Consider the following 17,871-nt stretch of genomic DNA (forward strand, 5'->3'; position numbering starts at 1 on the left):
GAGGGACTCCTACCTTTCTTTTTCTACATTGTTTCAGCCTCCAGTAGCTGCCTCTCTCTTCAGTACAGGGGAAGAAGTTGATTGGTGAGTAACTGGTAAGTTATTCTACTTCCAATTGTAATACATAGCTTTTAAAGTTATGTTATGGCAGGTTAGCTCAGCCAAGTGGAATGTACATCCTGAAGTATGTGGAAGTTATGGATGCTCCATGCGTCCTAGATGAACACATCTGCAGAAAGTGTCACCGGCTGCATAAGCTTCAGCTCCAGGTTTCGGAACTCGAGCGGCAGCTGGAGTCACTGTTGTGCATCCGCAAGGCAGAGGACTACATGGATAGCATGTTTAGGGAAGTGGTCACACCACAGGTAGGGCTATGCAGACAGAGAAGGAATGGGTGACCACCAGGCAGTCTAGGAGAACCGGGCAGGCAGTGCAGGAGTCCCCTGATTCTATTTTGCTTGCTAATCGGATTTCCATTTTGAATTCTGGTGACGGCGATGGTTCCTCAGGCGAGTGCAGCCAGATCAAAGTCCGTGACACCACTGGTGGCTTAGCTCCACAGGAGTGGAGGAAGAATAGTGGAAGAGCAATAGTGATAGGGGATTCGATAGTCAGGGGATCAGACAGGCGTTTCTGCGGCAGTAAACGTGACTCCAGGATAGTATGTTGCCTCCCTGGTGCCAGAGTCAAGGATGTCACGGGGCGGCTGCAGGAAATCCTTCTGGAGGGAAGATGAAGAGCCAGAGATTATGGTCCACAATGGTACCAATGACATAGGTAGAAAGAGGGATGAAGTCCTGAAAAGAGATTTGAGAGAGTTAGGGAGGAAATTAAAAAGCAGGTCCTCAAGAGCAGTAATCTAAGGATTACTTCCAGTGCCACGTGCTAGTGAGCATACGAATAGGAGGATTGATCGATTGAACACATGGCTGGAGAATTGTTGTAGCAGGGAGGGCATTAGATTTCTGAGGCACTGGGACCAGTTCTGGGGCAGGTGGGACCTGTACAAGATGGATGGGCTACACCCCAACAGGATGGGAACTAATATCCTCGCAGGGAGATTTGCTAGTGCTGTTGGGGAGGGTTTAAACTAGCTTGTCAAGGGATTGGAACCTGAGGAGTAGCTCAAATTGGAAGGAAGCAAAGCTGATAACAGGAGGTAGAAAAGTAGCAAGCGACATTAGAAGGCAGGCAAAACAAAGGTAAGTATCAACTAGGTTTAGAATGCAGAATAATGTCAAGACGATAAGGTTAAGGACACTTTACCTGAATGCACGCAGCATTTGCAACAAGGTAGATGATTTAAAGGCACAAATAGAGGTAAATGGGTATGATCTAATTGCCATTACGGAAACGTGGCTACATGGCGACCAAGACTGGGAATTGAATATTCAAGGATATTCAACATTTAGGAAAGACAGGAAAAGAGGAAAAGGTGGTGGTCTTGTACTGATAAGGAGGGATGGGAGCAGTACATTCGTAAGGGAGGATCTCAGATCGGAAGAACAAAATGTGGAATCTGTTTGGGTGCAGTTAAGAAACAGTAAGGGGCAGCAAACATTGGTAGCAGTTATTTATAGGCCATCAAAATGTAGTGGTAGTGTGGGGCATGGTATTAATCAGGAGATTAGACAAGCATTTAGCATGGGTAATACTGTAATTATGGGTGACTTTAATCTGCACATAGACGAGGTAAACCTAATGAGCACTAATGCTATGGAGGACAAGTTTCTGGAGTGCGTTAGGGCTGGTTTTCTAGAGCAGTATGTTGAGGAACCGAATAGAGAACAGTCTATTTTAGATCTAGTATTATGTAATGAGAAATGTTCGGCGGACAGTTTCATCTGTTGACTTTTTTTAATTAAAATAAAACCACCCAGTTTGTATAATTAATAATCTTGTTGTAAAAGAACCTTTAGAGATAAGTGACCATACTATGATAGAATTTTACATTATGTTTGAAAGTGAGGCAAGTTCAATCTGAAGCCAGGGTGTTAAATTTGAACCAGGGAAATTATGAAGATATGAGGGACAAATTGGCTGAGGTGGATAGGAAAAATACATGAAATGGTATGACAGTGCATAGATAATGGAAAGTCTTCAAAGAATTATTACACAGTTTACAGCAACTATATATTCCTTCAAGGCACAAAAACCCCAAAAGTAAAGACCGTCAACCGTGGTTAACAAAGGAAGTTAAGGATTGTGTAAGATTAAAAGAAAAGGCCTATTAAGTTGCCAGAAATAGTAGTAAACCCGAGGATGGGGAGGATTTTGGAATATAGCAAAAGTGGACCAAGAAACTGATAAAGAAAGGGAGAATAGAATATAAATGTCAACTAGCAAAAAATATAAAAACAGACTGTATAAGCTTCTATAGATACATAAAAAGGAAACGTTTGGCTAAGACAAATGTGCGTCCATTACAGGCAGAATCAGCAGAATTTATAATGGGGAACAGAGAAATGGCAGAGAAGCTAAATGATTACTTTGTGTCTGTCTTCACTGAGGAAGATACAAGAAATCTCCCAGAATTAGAGATCCAAGGGACCAGAGAGAATGAGGAATTGAAGGAAATTAGTATTAGTCAGAAGGCTGTATTGGAGAAATTAATGGGGCTGAAGGTTGATAAGTCCCAGGACCTGAACTTCTACATCCCAGAGTGGTGAAAGAGGTAGCTATGGAGATAGTGGATGCACTGGTGATCATCTTCCAAAATTCTATAGATTCTGGAACGGTTCCTGCAGATTGGAAGGTAGCAAATGTCACCCCACTATTTAAGAAGGCAGGGAGAGAGGAAACAGGGAACTACAGACCTGCTAGCCTTACATCAGTAGTAGGGAAAATGTTAGAATCTATTCTAAAGGATGTGATAAATGGACACTTGGATAATAATAATCTGAATGAGCATAGTCAACATGGATTTATGAATGGGAAATCATGTTTGACGGACCTGTTTGAGTTTTTTTGAAGATGTTACTAACAGAATTGATAAAGGAGAGTCAGTGGACGTAGTATACTTGGATTTTCAGAAGGCTTTTGATAAAGTCCCCCACAGGGGGTTGGCTAGCAATATACTATACTAGATTAAGGACTGCAGAAAACAGAGAGTAGTAATAAACAGGTCATTCTCGCATTGGCAGGCTGTGACTAGTGGCATGCCTCAAGGATCAGTACTTGGGCCCCAGCTGTTCACAACATACAACATATATCAATGATTTGGATGTGGGGATCAAATGTAATATTTCCAAGTTCATGGACGGCGCAAAACTAGGTGGGAATGTGTGCTGTGAGGAAGATGCAAAGCGGCTTCAAGGGGATTTGGACGGACTTAGTGAGTGGGCAAGAATGTGGCAGATGGAATATAATGTGGAAAAATGTGAGGTTATCCATTTTGGTAGGAGGAACAGATGTGCAGAGTATTTCTTAAATGGTAAGAGATTAGAAAGTGTAGATGTACAAAGGGACCTGGGTGTCCTCGTCAATAAGTCACAGAGGGCTAACATGCAGGTGCAGCAAGCATGTAAGAAGGCTAATGGTATGTTAGCCTTTATCACAAGAGGATTTGAGTACAGGAGTAGTGAAGTCCTGCTTCAATTGTATAGAACCTTGGTTTGACCGCACCTGGAGTACTGTGTGCAGTTTTGATCCCCTTATCTTAGGAGGGATATTATTGCCATACAGGGAGTGCAATGAAGGTTCACCAGACTTCTTCCCGGAATGGCGGGACTGCCCTATAAAGAGAGATTGAGGAAATTGGGCCTGTATTCTCTAGAGTTTCGAAGAACGAGAGGTGATCTCACTGAAACCTACAAAATACTTAAAGGCATAGACAGGTAAAATGTTTCCACTGTTTGGGCAGTCTAGAACCAGGGGACACAATTTCAAAATAAGGGGGAAGCCACTTAGGACATCGGAGAGATTTCTTTCCTCAAAGGGTTGTGACTCTTTGGAATTCTCTACCCCAGAGGGTTATGGAAGCTCAGTCATTGAGTATGTTTAAAGTAGAGATTGACAGATTTCTAAATACCAATGACATAAGGGAATATGGGGATAGTGTGGGAAAAAGGCATTGAAGTAGATGATCAGCCATGATCGTATTAAATGGCATAGCAGGCTCGATGGGCTGAATGGCCTACTCCTGTTCCTATGTTCATGTTCCTATTAATACAAATAAACTCCCAATTAATATACAATTAACATTGGGTTAGCCAATCTCAGTTGTGGCCTTAGTAGAGATGCTGCAATTGGCCTCAATGAACATGCATTAAAGACAGGGTGGTGTAGATAATCAGTCAAGTGTTCCCCCTCACAACTGCTATCCAACAACCTAGATACATGTGGATAACATTGGCCTGGAGTTTGCGGTAACAATAACAGTGAGGCTATCAGTGCTCACAGTTGTTCTGGAGTAAATTAGATAGCAACTTTCAGCATCCGTACACGCGCAGTTAAACATGGAAATCAGGAAGTTGCCTTGCTCCTGCACAAGCTTTGCTACACTGTACCTTGCTGAGAAACTTGACATTCCTGTACATGCAAATTGGGGTGTTTACCTGCTGTATACCCATGAAAATATTAGGACTTATCCATTCAAGTGTAAGTGAATTTTTAATGATGTAGTAAATCTTAATTACTGCTAAAACAACCTCTCTGGCACTGAAAATTTACTTTTACAATTGTGGAGTCTCATTCCTTCAGAATTTAATTTGTGTTGAAGATCTTAAAAAATTAAACTTTTTCTTTGTTTCTCGTCTCTCTCTATCTCTCACCTTTCCCCTCCATTTCACTTTCTGTACATGATTTTACACTGAATTAAATATCCAATTACACTTCCAAGTTTAGAGTCTGCATGGCTCAGTGAGGATTCTTCAATTTGATTGGTCATAAAGACACATCATTGCTTATCTTGTTCATATAGGTTCTGATACCCTGTAGAGGGCAGCGGCCTGTTTCGTCTCTTTAATTACCCCAAATTGCAGTGTAAAAGCCCACAGAAAGTCTGTGGGTAAATCTAAGTGTAATGAATTGCAAGGGCTGTTTGTTTGCTGCTGACTGCAAAATCCGGGTCAAAGAGTCGGGTCAAATAATCTGCTGACACTCACTGACTTTTGCGTTTGCAAACGTGACATGAAGTCTTGCGACACTGACCACAAGTCATGGGAGCCAGTTGCCAGCGATCGCCAGAGCTGGCGGACAGCTCTAAAGGCGGGGCTGAAGAGAGGCGAGTCGAAGAGACTCAGCAGTTGGCAGGAAAAGAGACAGCAGTGTAAGGAGAGAGCCAACTGTGTCACAGCCCCGACAAGCAACTTTACCTGCGGCACCTGTGGAAGAGTCTGTCACTCTGGAATTGGCCTTTATAGCCACTCCAGGCGCTGCTCCACAAACCACCGACCACCTCTCGGCGCTTACCCATTGTCTCTCGAGACAAGGAGGCTAAAAGGAAGGCAAAAGGAACTCACTGACTAGACTGAAATGAAGATGGCCCATTTGAATCAGGTACTGCTGGACTGCTGACCACTGTGGAACTGTTACCCCAGCATGATTTAGCACCTTCAGCAAAGGGGTGAAAAATGGAAGGGTGTAAACAATTAACGTCAAACATCTCTCACAGTAAGCACCCCTTATACGAAAAGTAAAGTTAAATTTTTCAAAATGTTGCACATTCTCCATACCTATTTCAACAAGACTGGTAAACCCTGGGACAGTAGGAACAGTCCGATGATTTTTCCCCAGATTGGGAGCACTGCATGACCACTGCTTGTTTCCATCTACCAGATGTTTAAGGCTTGGGGAGGGAAATAAAGAAAAATAGCTCAGTAATTGTCTGCATGTGTACAGTTAGAAGATACTTAAATACGCTTAATACTTTTTTTTGTTGCAAGGGCAGGTAACCCTCTTTTCAATGGCACATTTCCCACGATCCCTCACCTCTTGAACCCACTCACATTAACTTGAATGGAAATGTTTCCATTCTTCTATCAATATTGATGGGTTAGCCAAGGGAGGTAGCAACATGCTAACAAATCTCCTTGTGATTTTCCCTCTTCTTGTGGTTCCACTTGACATTAAATATAGTGGCCCAGCCAAGAACAGAACCTTGTGTGGGGTGGGTGGGGGGTGGTGGCAGCGAGAGTGGGGTAGGATCCCAGGCACCAGCTCTCGTCCATTTTCTATTTCACTGCCATGTGCTGCTCCAGTTTCAAATTATCGGTCGCGTTATAGCCAGCATGTCATGGCAATTAACTGCAGTTTATCTTTAGATAAGTTACCAGTAAGAGACTCATAATCCATAATCCTCTTGGTCAGTATCATTAATCAGCTGACTGGTACCCAGTATAATCTGATTACCCTCCCACATTGAAACTGTACAGAATATAAAGCACTTCCAACATCACAGAATGACCTCAAAAACCTGTTATTTATATTAAGCAGAGAACAGGTAAGGAGCATGTTTTTCTTTACATTTCACAAATCCTCCGCTGAGCAACAATCATGTCAATTGGTTGTCAATGATGCAAGCAATTGGAAATCAACATCGTATCAATTGTTAGTGTTGGTACCTTTTTCTCAAACCTGAGGCACCTGTCTGTTCTGAGCTTTGTAATCACTGTCTTAAATAGAACAAAACAGGACTACGACTCAAAGATTCACCAAGCATGCACTTGTTCACCCAACCATCAGTTACTGACCTTTACCTTTTCTGTTTTAGTTAAACTTTGAGGTGTCACAGTTGCGGCTTAATTCTGCCGCCAACCTTGATATGAATGATTACTGGGTAATCTCACCAATACAAGGTCACCGGGAAACGTTCCAAATAAAAAACAAGATGGGCGGCACAGTGGCGCAGTGGTTAGCACCGCAGCCTCACAGCTCCAGCGACCCGGGTTCAATTCTGGGTACTGCCTGTGTGGAGTTTGCAAGTTCTCCCTGTGTCTGCGTGGGTTTCCTCCGGGTGCTCCGGTTTTCTCCACATGCCAAAGACTTGCAGGTTGATAGGTAAATTGGCCATTATAAATTGCCTCTAGTATAGGTAGGTGGTAGGGAAATATAGGGACAGGTGGGGATGTGGTAGGAATATGGAATTAGTGTAGGATTAGTATAAATGGGTGGTTGATGTTCGGCACAGACTCGGTGGGCCGAAGGGCCTGTTTCAGTGCTGTATCACTAAACTAAAACTAAAGATCACACAAACAACTCAGTGGGAGCACAAGCTAAAATCCAGATGATAGCAAAGTTGGGCTCCACATGACTAAATAAAACAATTTCTAAAGTATTACTCATGATAATTTCAAGTTGCCTCTGGTTGGCAGGAATCATCTTCGCCTGATATAGTTTCATCTAATCCCTGGACTCCCATTCAGACTTCATTAATCCTTTGGAAAGCATTTTGACAGATTCCTTAATCCTTTAGTCAACACTGTCCCTTTTCCTTATTTGCCCAATTACTGGGTCTTCCCTCATTATCTCAGTTTTAAGGTTAAGCACTAAGCACAACCCCAAACAATCTCTGGTAGATTCAGTGGAGAAAGAAGTGGCAAGATCTGTTTAAAAAGGATATGTCATTACAGTACTACCCATCACTTAACTTCTATAATTGAATAAATATAACCTACCATAACATTAAGGAACTCCGGCCTAAGAGGAAACTTTGTGCAGAAGGATTTATTAAAGTCACATACACTGGGATCATTCCCCGAGTCCATTCTATACACAAATGGTATCTGTGTCTAGATCAACTTGCTTACAGTTTCATCTTACATTCACTAATGTGTCAAAATGCTAAGCAAATAAAAAGCAGACACATGTTTCAGAGTCTTGATTACAATGATGACCCCTGTTTTCAAGAATAGGTTAACACAAATAATAAGCCTACACTAGCCATCTCTATGGCAACACTTTAAAAAAAAAAATTCAGAAAAATGACAGTTTTCATTTTACTGAACGGTTATTTTCTAACTGGCACAGCTCCTTTTAAATTATGGACTTTCCAACAGAAAGCATAAAATGTATCCACAGCAAGGGAAAGGCAATTCTCTCTGAACCAGGTCAATGTCCATGCTACATAAAATATATGCTACAATTCTCCGTTTAGGTGTTTTGTGTAATTAGAATGGGGTTTTCTATCAAAGTTTATGGCAGGCTCATTTTCAAATCTATTTACATCATCTGCTTCTGTGTCCGGCAACAACCTGGAATGGAATGAAATTCCCAAAGTAAATTCTCCTCTTAATTTGACTCTTTTCTTTTGGGCCTCCTTATCTCGAGAGACAATGGATACGCGCCTGGAGGTGGTCAGTTTGATAAACGTTCACAGTAATTAATATGTTATTTGCCTTTCTGCTGCAGTCCAGCCTTCTGTTTTATAAACACCCAATAAATGTCACATTCTACAGATTTTAACTCCAATTAAGTATTCCTAGCAATCACAGGACAACTGCTGATCCCAATGCATCTTTCCCGCTGGGAGAGAATCTAATTTCCTCTGAAAAATGCTGAACATGATTTCTGTCAAGTTCTTCTTTGGAATCCAAAGAACAAAACATTTCACCTTCAAGCAGAACAAAAGTCTGAACATTTTTGTCTGCTCAGGCAGAAAAACAGCATTCTGTACAATTTGTTCTCATCAAAGAAAAGAAACAAAAATTTATCAAAAAGCCATTTGCTCAATGATGAGAATGAGCTGTATTTATTTTGGGGGGCTTGAGAAGGGAATAATAGCTAGAATGTACACTGTTAGAATAATTAAGGCAATATAGTAGGTATGTTTTATGCCTACTCCCTCCTGCCGCACCCATTAAAAAAACACAAGAGCTAATGGCAGGCCACATTGAACCAGTCCCTTGACTGAATCCCACAGACTGCATGATGATTAGTGGGGTAATCATTATTTCATTTTGGACTTTTTTTTTTTTTGAGTAGACTAATATTCAGATTTTACACTAAATTCTATTTTGTAAAATGGAGACATGAATAATTTAAGTTGCCAATGAATTTACAAAAAACACAGAAAATATTGTATTTCAAGCCATAACTCCCATTCCTATTTTTCCCCAGATTTGCACTCCATCTGGGTTTGAACTTTGCATCACAATAAGATTTACAGTGTAGAAACAGGCCATTTGGCCCAGCTGGTCTATGTCGGTGTTTACGCTCCACACAAGCCCAAAAGAAAGAAAGAAGAAAGAAGAAGAAGCTTCCCCTTATATTATTTGCCTCAACTACTCCATGTGGTAGCAAGTTTGACATTCTAGCCAATCCTTGGGTAATTAATAAATGAATCGACCTGAACCATTAACTCTGTTTCCCTCTCCACAGATGCTGCCATACCTGCTGTGCATTTAGAGCATTTTCTGTTTATTTCAGATTTCCATCATCCACAGTACTTTGCTATTTTTCCTGGGTAAATAAGTTTCTTCTGAATTCTTCTTTGGATGTAACTAACTTGCTTGAGTTTTCTGATAATGTAAAAGAGAGGGTTGATGAAGGTAATGTAGTTGATGTGGTGTACATGGACTTCCAAAAAGGCATTTGATAAAGTGCCACAAAACAGGCTTGCCAGCAAAGTTAAAGCCCATAGAATAAAAGGGACAGTAGCAGCATGGATACGAAATTGGCTGAGTGATGGAAAAGAGAGAGTAGAGGTGAACAGTTGTTTTTCAGACTGGAGGGAAGTATATAGTGGGGTTCCCAGGGGTCAGTGTTAGGACCCCTGCTATTCTTGATATATATTATTTATATTACATAGTCTTGGGTAAACAGGGCACATTTTCAAAATTTGTGAATAACACAAAACTTGGAAGTATTGTGAACTGTGAGGAGGACAGTGATAAAATTCAAAAGGACATAAACAAGCTGTTGTAATGTGCTGTAACCATTCTATGATTTTATTATTGGCTATCATATTTATGGTCCTAGTTTTCGACGAACCAAGTGGAAACATTTTCTCTACACCTAACATAGATAAAATCTAACTTTCTCCACCGCTCCAAGCCTTTGATGCTAATAATAAAAACAAACAAAACCCCTGAAAATCAAGTGGCAGATTAAATTGAATACAGAGAAGTGTGAGGTGATTCATTTTGGTAGGAAGAATGAGGAAAGGCAATATATAAGGGCTATAATTCTAAAGGGACCTGGGGGTATATTTGCACAAATCATTGAAGGTGACACAGCAGGTTGAAAAAGTGGTTGATAAATCATATGAGATCCTGGGCTTTATAAATAGGGGCACATAGAATACAAAAGAATGGAAGTTATGATAAATTTGAATAAAACACTAGTTCGGCTTCAACTGGAGTACTGTGTCCAGTTCTGGGCACCGCATTTCAGGAAGGATGTGAAGGCATTAGAGAGGGGGCAGGAAAGTTCACAAGAATGGTTCCAGGGATGAGGAGCTTCAGTTACATGGATAGATGGGAGAAGCTGGGGCTGCTGTCCTTGAAGAGAAGATAGAGAGGTGATTTGATAGTGGTTAAAATCATGAAGGGTCTGGAAAGAGTAAATAGGCAGAAACTGTTCTGTTGGCAGTAGGATCGAGAACCCGAGGACACTGATTTAAGGTGTTTGGCAGAAGAACCAAAGGCAAAATGAGGAAAAACTTTTTTTTTTTTTAACGCAGTAAGTGGTTAGGATCTGAATGCACTACCTGAGTGTGTGGTGCAGGCAGATTCAATCAAGGCCTTCAGAAGAGAATTGGATAATTATATGAAGAAAAGAAATGTGCAAGGCTGCCATGAAAAGGCAGGGGAGTACGACTAGGTGAGTGGCTCTTGTAGAGAGCTGGCATGGACATGACGGGCCAAATGGCCTCCTTCTGTGCTATAACCATTCTATGATTTTATTATTGGCTATTATATTTACGGTCCTAGTTTTCGACTAAGCAAGTGAAAACATTTTCTCCACACCTACCATAGATGAAATCTAAATTTCTCCACCATTCCAAGGCTTTGATGCTAATAATAAAAACAAACAAAACGCCTGAAAATCAATAACAAAAACTCACATTAAGAGATCCTTAAATACATACCATGACTGAAACAAATATATGAACCAGTATAGCTGTAACCAATTATTGGTAGGCATTTCTGAAGAAACATGGACAGTATCAAGGTACAGAATGTACGCTCGCTGGGGAATGTCAATGTCCATCACCAAGAGTGGCTCGGTAGCACCAATACTGACTGAGTTGGCAGAGTACTGAAGGACACATCTGCCAGACTGAGCCTGCAGCAGGTGGTGAGAGCACGAACAAGAGAGAAAACCCGACTTGACCTCGTCCTCACCAATTTACCTGTTGCAGATACATCAATCCATTACAGTATTGGCAGAAGTGACCACCACACAGTCCTTGTCGAAATGAAGTCCCATGTACACAATGAAGACACCCTCTACCATGGTGCTAAATGGGCCAGACTCGGAATAGATACAGGACGTCAAAACTGGGCACCCATCAGATGCTGTGGGCCATCAGCAGCATCAGAATTCTATTCCTCCACAATCTGTAACCTCACAGCCCAGCATATCCCTCACTCCACCGCCATCATCGAGCCAGGAGTCCAAGCCTATTTCAATGAGGAGTGCAGGAAAGCAGGTCAGGAGCGGCACCAGGTATACCTAAAAATGAGGTGCTAACCTGGTGAAGCTACCACACTGGACTACATGCATGCTGAACAGTGGAAGCAGCATACTATAGACAGAGCTAAATGATCCCACAACCAACAGTCCTGCCACATCCAGTCATGAATGGTAGGGGACAATTAAACAACTAATGGGAGGAGGATGTTCCATGAGTATTCCCCTCCTTAATGATGGCAGAGCTCAGCATGAGTGCAAAAGACAAGACTGAAGCGTTTGGCACCATCTTCGGCCAGAAGTGTCGAGTGGGTGATCCATCTCAACCTCCTCCTGAGGTCCCCAGCATCACAGATGCCGGTCACCAGCCAATTAGATTCACTCCACATGATGTGAAGAAACAGCTGATACTGGATACTGCAATGGATATGAACCCCAACAACATCCCGCTGTAATGTTGAAGTCCTGTGCTCAAGAACTTGCTGTACCTCTAGCCAAGCTATTCCAATACAGCTACAACACTAGCATCTACCCGACAATGTGGAAAATTGCCCAGGTATCTCCTATCCACAAAAAGCAGGACAAATCCAATCTGGCCAATTACAGTCGTATTAGTCTACTCGCAATCATCACCAAAATGATGGAAGGTATCATTGGCAGTGCTATCAAGCGGCATTTACTCACTAATATGGGCTACGGGGAAAAGGCAGGGAAGTGGAACTAGATGAGCTGCTCTTGCAGAGAGCCAGCGTGGACACGATAGGTTGAAGGGCCTCCTTCTGTGCTGTTACCATTCTATGATTCTATACCAATTATGGCTTCAGGGAATGCCTGTAAAACTGAAGTCAATAGGAATCAGGGGGGAAACTCTCCATTGGCTGGAGTCATACTTAGCACAAAGGAAGATGGTTGTTGTTGTTGGAGGCCAATCATCTCAGCCCCAGGAAATCCTCAGGGCACTGTCCTCGATTGAACCAACTTCAGCTGCTTCATCAATGACCTTCCCTCCATTATAAGGTCAGAAGTCAGGATGTTTGCTCATGATTGCACAGTGTTCAGTTCCACTCGCAACTCCTCAGCTAATGAAACAGTTTGTGCGTGCATACAGCAAGACCTGGACAACATTCAGGTTTGGGTTGATAAGTGGCAGGTAACATTCATGCCATACAAGTGCCAGGCAATGACCATATTCAGGAGAAAGCATCTAAGCACCTCCCCTTACATTCAAGGGGATTACCATCACTGAATATCCCCACCATCAACATCTTGGAATTCATCAACAAACAGAAACTTAACTGGACCAGCCATACAAATACTGTGGCTACAAGAGCAGATAAGAGACTGAGTATTCCACCACAAGTTATTCAACTCCTTACACCCCAATGTTTCACCATCTACAAGGTACAAGTCAGGAGAGTGATGCAACACTCTCCACTTGCCTGGACGAGTGCGGCTCCAGTAACACTCAAGAAGCTTCTTCAACATCACCTTCCAAACCTACGACCTCTACCAGCTTGAAGAACAAAGGCGCTAGATCCATAGGAACACCAACACCTACAAGTTTCCCTCCATGTGACACACCATCCTGACTTGGAAATATATCATTGTTACTTCATTGTCGATGAGTCAAAATCCTTGAATTCCCTCCCTAACAGCACTGTAGATTAATCCACAGGACTCAGACCAGTAGTTCAAGGTGGCAGCTCTCCACTACCTTCTCAAGGGCAATTAGAGATCAGCAATAAATGTTGACCTTGCCAGTGATGCTCATGAATGAATTTTAAGACGTGTTAGAGCACAGACCACTCTACTGTCACAGCTCAAGGAGGATTGCTAACAGTTGTGAGGGGCAGATTATAAAGTGATACCAGAATCATGTATAACTGTTCCTAAACACAATTAATGGCCACACTAAAGATGCAATAACACACAAGTTAAAGAAGAATGCAACAAAATACAAGATAGTGATAAACTTGCAAATGACTTAGCAAATGAATTTCAAGAGATATAAGTGTGAGATGGTGTATTTTAGTAAGAAGCATAAGGAGGCCAAATACTGCCTGAAAAAGTTGCTAAATGGGGTAGAGGAGCAAAGGGATCCAGGTGTTCAGATATACAAAGCACAAAGTAGTAATAAGGCCATGAAAAAAGCAAACCATGAATTAGAGAGATAGAATTATAAAGCAGAGAAGTGATGTTAAAACTGCACAGAACCTTGGTCAGACCTCACTTGGAGTACTATGAACAGTTCTGATCTCCATATTAGAAGTATATAGTCGTACTGGAGTAGGTACAACAGACATTTACAAAGTTGATGCCAAAACTGAGAGACTGAACAGGCAGGAGCTCTTTTCTATAGAAAAGAGAAAGCTGACTTAATAGTGCAGACAATCTTAAAAGACTTCTATCAATTCCTTTCACATAGAGAAGACGTTTCCACTTCTGCAACAGTCTAAGACTGAGGTTATAAATAGAGAAAAAAATCCGGTAAGGTATTCAGGGGAAACTGCTTTACCCTAAGAGTGGTAAGAATGTAGAACATGATACCACAAGGCATAGGTGAGGCAAATAGCCTGAATGCTTTTCAGGCGAAGCTAGGTAAGCATGAGGAAGAATGGAATAGAGGGAGATGCTAACAGGGTTAGGTGAAGAGGGATGACTGGAGGCTTGTGTAAAGCATAAACACCAACACAGACCAGTTGGACTGAATTGCCGGTTTCTGTGCTGTAGACTTTACATAATACATGTATGTGTGTATATACATATGTGTGTATGCATTATGTATATGTGAATACTGTCTCGACCGAGGCGGAGGAGTGCACTGTTTATTCTGGTTCCACTTCTCCACAGATCACAACATATATTTAAATTTTTTCCCACTTACCAATACGGTCAATCATAGACTCTAGTTTTATCCCAGAATAAAACACACCACCCAAGTTTCTTTAATAAACAACAAAATTATCAGTTTATTATAAAACAATTCTGAACCAGTAATAAAGAAAAGCATAAACACACAGACTGAAATATGAAAGTTCCCTTTTTACCTTCGCCTCTCACAAGTGCGCAAGCACACACACACACTGGTTGACCGAAAAAATAAAGAGATTTACTCTTTCGAGCTCTATTACAAAAAAACAGAAAACGAATACTTTGGCCAAACACTTGCAAATTCATGAAGAAAAAAAACAAAAGATATGGAAAGATGTCAGATGTCCTTTGTTTTGGTTTGGCGTCCCAAATGCGTAGACGGCTGTCACTGGGATCTTCCTAGAAGAGTTTTTTCTCAGGCGACGTTGAAAATCAGTTTGGGCAGGCCTTCCAGGAGAAATGCAGCAACAGGGGTTTCAGGCAGGCCGTGCAGAAGGAACGCAGCAACAATTTCTCTATTTCTTGCACTCGCTTCAAAGAGCTTCTCAAAGAGATGGGAAAACAGGCAAGCTTTTCAAAGATAAAAGCAAAATACTGCAGATGCTGGAAATCTGAAACACAAACAAGAAATGCTGGAAATATTCAGCAGGTCTGGCAGCATCTGTGGAGAGAGAAGCAGAGTTGATGTTTCAAGTCACTGACCCTTCTGAAACTCTGCTTCTCTCTCTACAGATGCTGCCAGACCTGCTAAGTATTTCAAGCTTTTCAAAGAGCTGGAAATGGCTGAGTTGGGGTTTGTCCTTGGCAGGTTGATTCTTTTACTCCTTTTCAGAACACTGTCCACATTCCAACTGTCTGTCCAAAGCAAAACCAAAAACATCTCAGGAGTCAAGCCTCCTGACCCTATAAATCTTTACCTGTCACTTCTCTGTAAAAATCTTCCCCAAGTCAAAAAGCCTCCTTCTGGTTATTTATCTGAAAACAGGTGCCTTCCAGTAACTGTTGCTTACCAGACTTGTCCAAAAGACCTCCTGATGACCTCTTTTTAAAAAAAAAGCAAAGTTCCAGCATCTATGGAATCATTTTTCAGTTTTAAAACACAAATCTTCATAATTTAACAAAAAATGGAAGCACTCGTAACAATATGTATGCCTGTGTGTATGTATGTCTGTATGTATGCATATATGTATACATATACATGTGTGTATATATTATATATATGTATATATATATATTATATATACACACACATATGTGTGTGTGTGTATGGTGCTATGCCAACATGCTATGTTGAATGATAATGTTTTTTGATCCACCTGCTAGAGATCTGAATTTATTTTTTAAAGAAACTAAAAAGGAGCAGATAAAAGGTGACTTTGTTGGCAGCTTAAGATGGCCACCTAATTTGAAATACTGTATCCTACATTGCAAGGCCTGCGAGGTGGTGACGAAGTGTCTGCTCTGTCCCAGCAAGAACCAAGACCTGTTCCCCATTAGCAAGGCATCAAAACTATTACTTGAACAATAGGACCCTGGTTGTGAGAAAGGAATCCCCAAACATGGGCTGTTTTAGTTGCAAGAAGAAATACACTGCTAACTACTATGCTTGAATCACTGGGTGACTGCCCTGTGACAAGCCACCCCCACCAACCCGTGTGTTTTATACTTGTGTTTCTCTGCAGCAGGCTGACAAGCATCTGGACTCTGACAAGTGCAGACCCAGGTGGGGATCCATCCTTTCTCTCTCTCTCTCCATTCCAGCTTGCAAGCTTCAAAATCTGCCTGCTAACTGACCACCTCTGCATGCTCCAGCTGCAACCAGAGACGCCTTGGAGGAAATCATCCACATCACTGTCTCCAAGAGACCCAATGAATCAGCCATCTATCTCTTTAGACTGGAAGCCTCGGAACCACTGAATTCAGCTAAAAGCCAGCCGAATCACCAATTGTTATTTTCTATGGACTCTAACTCAGTCAATCTACCCTTCCCCATTCTGTAACCTATGTGTGTGTGAACCTGAAGTGTGCGTGTATCAGAAAGTTGGAGCGTAGTTTATTATTTTACTTAGATCGGTTTAAGAACAATAAAGCTAACCTCTTTCTTGGTTAAACTCAAGAAAACCTGTCCGATTGGTTCTTTTTATGATCATAGCACGTAAATAATAAAACACTCAATGAATTGGCAAGTACATCCACTTAAAAAAGAAATAAACCCTGTTACAGTCAAACAAGGAACAGCCCTTCACCACTGCCTCACCTGATCATAACAATGGCTTTATATGTATATGTTTATGTGTGTATATATATGCATGTACATATGTGTGTGTGTGTATATATTTTATAAATTCATTCATGGTATGTGCATAGGCGAGCATTTATTGCCCATCTCTAATTGCCCTCGGGAAGGCAGTATTGAACCACCACCTTGAATCGTTGCAGTCCTTGGGGTGTAGGTACACCCACAGTGCTGTTAGGAAGGGAGTTCCAGGATTTTGACCCAGCAACAGTGAAGGAACAGTGATATAGTTCCAAGTCAGGATGGTGTGTGACTTGGAGAGGAACTTGCAGGTGGAGGTGTTCCCATGCATCTGCTGCCCTTGTCCTTCAAGAGGTGGTAGAGGTTGCGGGTTTGGAAGGTGCTGTCTAAGGAACCTTGGCGAGTTGTTGCAGTGCATCTTGTAGATGGTACACACTGCTGCCACTGTGCATCGATGGTGGAGGGAGTGAATGTTTGTGGATGGGGTGTCAATCAAGCGAGCTGATTTGTCCCGGATGGTGTCGAGCTTCTTGAGTCTTGTTGGAGCTGCACCCATCCAGGCAAGTGGAGAGTATTCCATCACACTCCTGACTTGTACCTTGTAGATGGTGAACAGGCTTTGGGGAGTTATTCGCTGCAGATTTCCTAGCCACTGAACTGGTCTTGTAACCATGGTATTTATATAGCTACTCCAGTTCTGTTTCTGGTCAATGGTAACCCCCAGGATGTTGATAGTGTATGTATGTGCATGCGGGCGGCGCATTCATACGTGCGGGCGGCGCATGCATATGTGCATATCTGTATATATGTGTGTGTAGGAGTGTGTATGTATATGCTAGGGTGTGTGAGCCTGCTGAAACTGGTGCACTGTTCTTCTCCCTTACCAACATATGGAAAGTGACAGATATGTAAAGACCTCCTAGTCCATCCAGCCTGTCCCCCATATAGATGTGGTGCCTTATGTTTCTCCAGCATATCAACATGGTCCCCCTTTAAACAGTAAACTACTAACAGCACTTACTGTACAGTACCTTAAACAATGGCCTCCTACCGCTGCAAGAAAGGATCTCTAATTTGGCACTAATTGGTAACTACAATGAAATAGTCATCGGGTATAAAATGTCACACTGGTGCTGCAATGGGGAGCTCTTGAGATTGAAGCACTCTGG

The 17,871-nt window shown here is 41.9% G+C and overlaps 1 protein-coding gene across 2 annotated transcripts in view; it reads right to left on the reverse strand.

The window, feature by feature from the left end:
- map3k9 (mitogen-activated protein kinase kinase kinase 9) overlaps nt 1–17,871 on the reverse strand; it is a 187,009-nt gene that overhangs the window by 17,038 nt on the left and 152,100 nt on the right. For both annotated transcript variants that reach the window (XM_068039548.1, XM_068039547.1), the window contains one exon: nt 5,676–5,788. In XM_068039548.1, coding sequence (XP_067895649.1) covers nt 5,676–5,788 — 113 coding nt within the window. The remainder of the gene's footprint in view (nt 1–5,675; nt 5,789–17,871) is intronic.

This window comes from Heterodontus francisci, chromosome 9 (genome assembly GCF_036365525.1).
Source record: "Heterodontus francisci isolate sHetFra1 chromosome 9, sHetFra1.hap1, whole genome shotgun sequence".
Lineage (NCBI taxonomy): Eukaryota > Metazoa > Chordata > Chondrichthyes > Heterodontiformes > Heterodontidae > Heterodontus > Heterodontus francisci.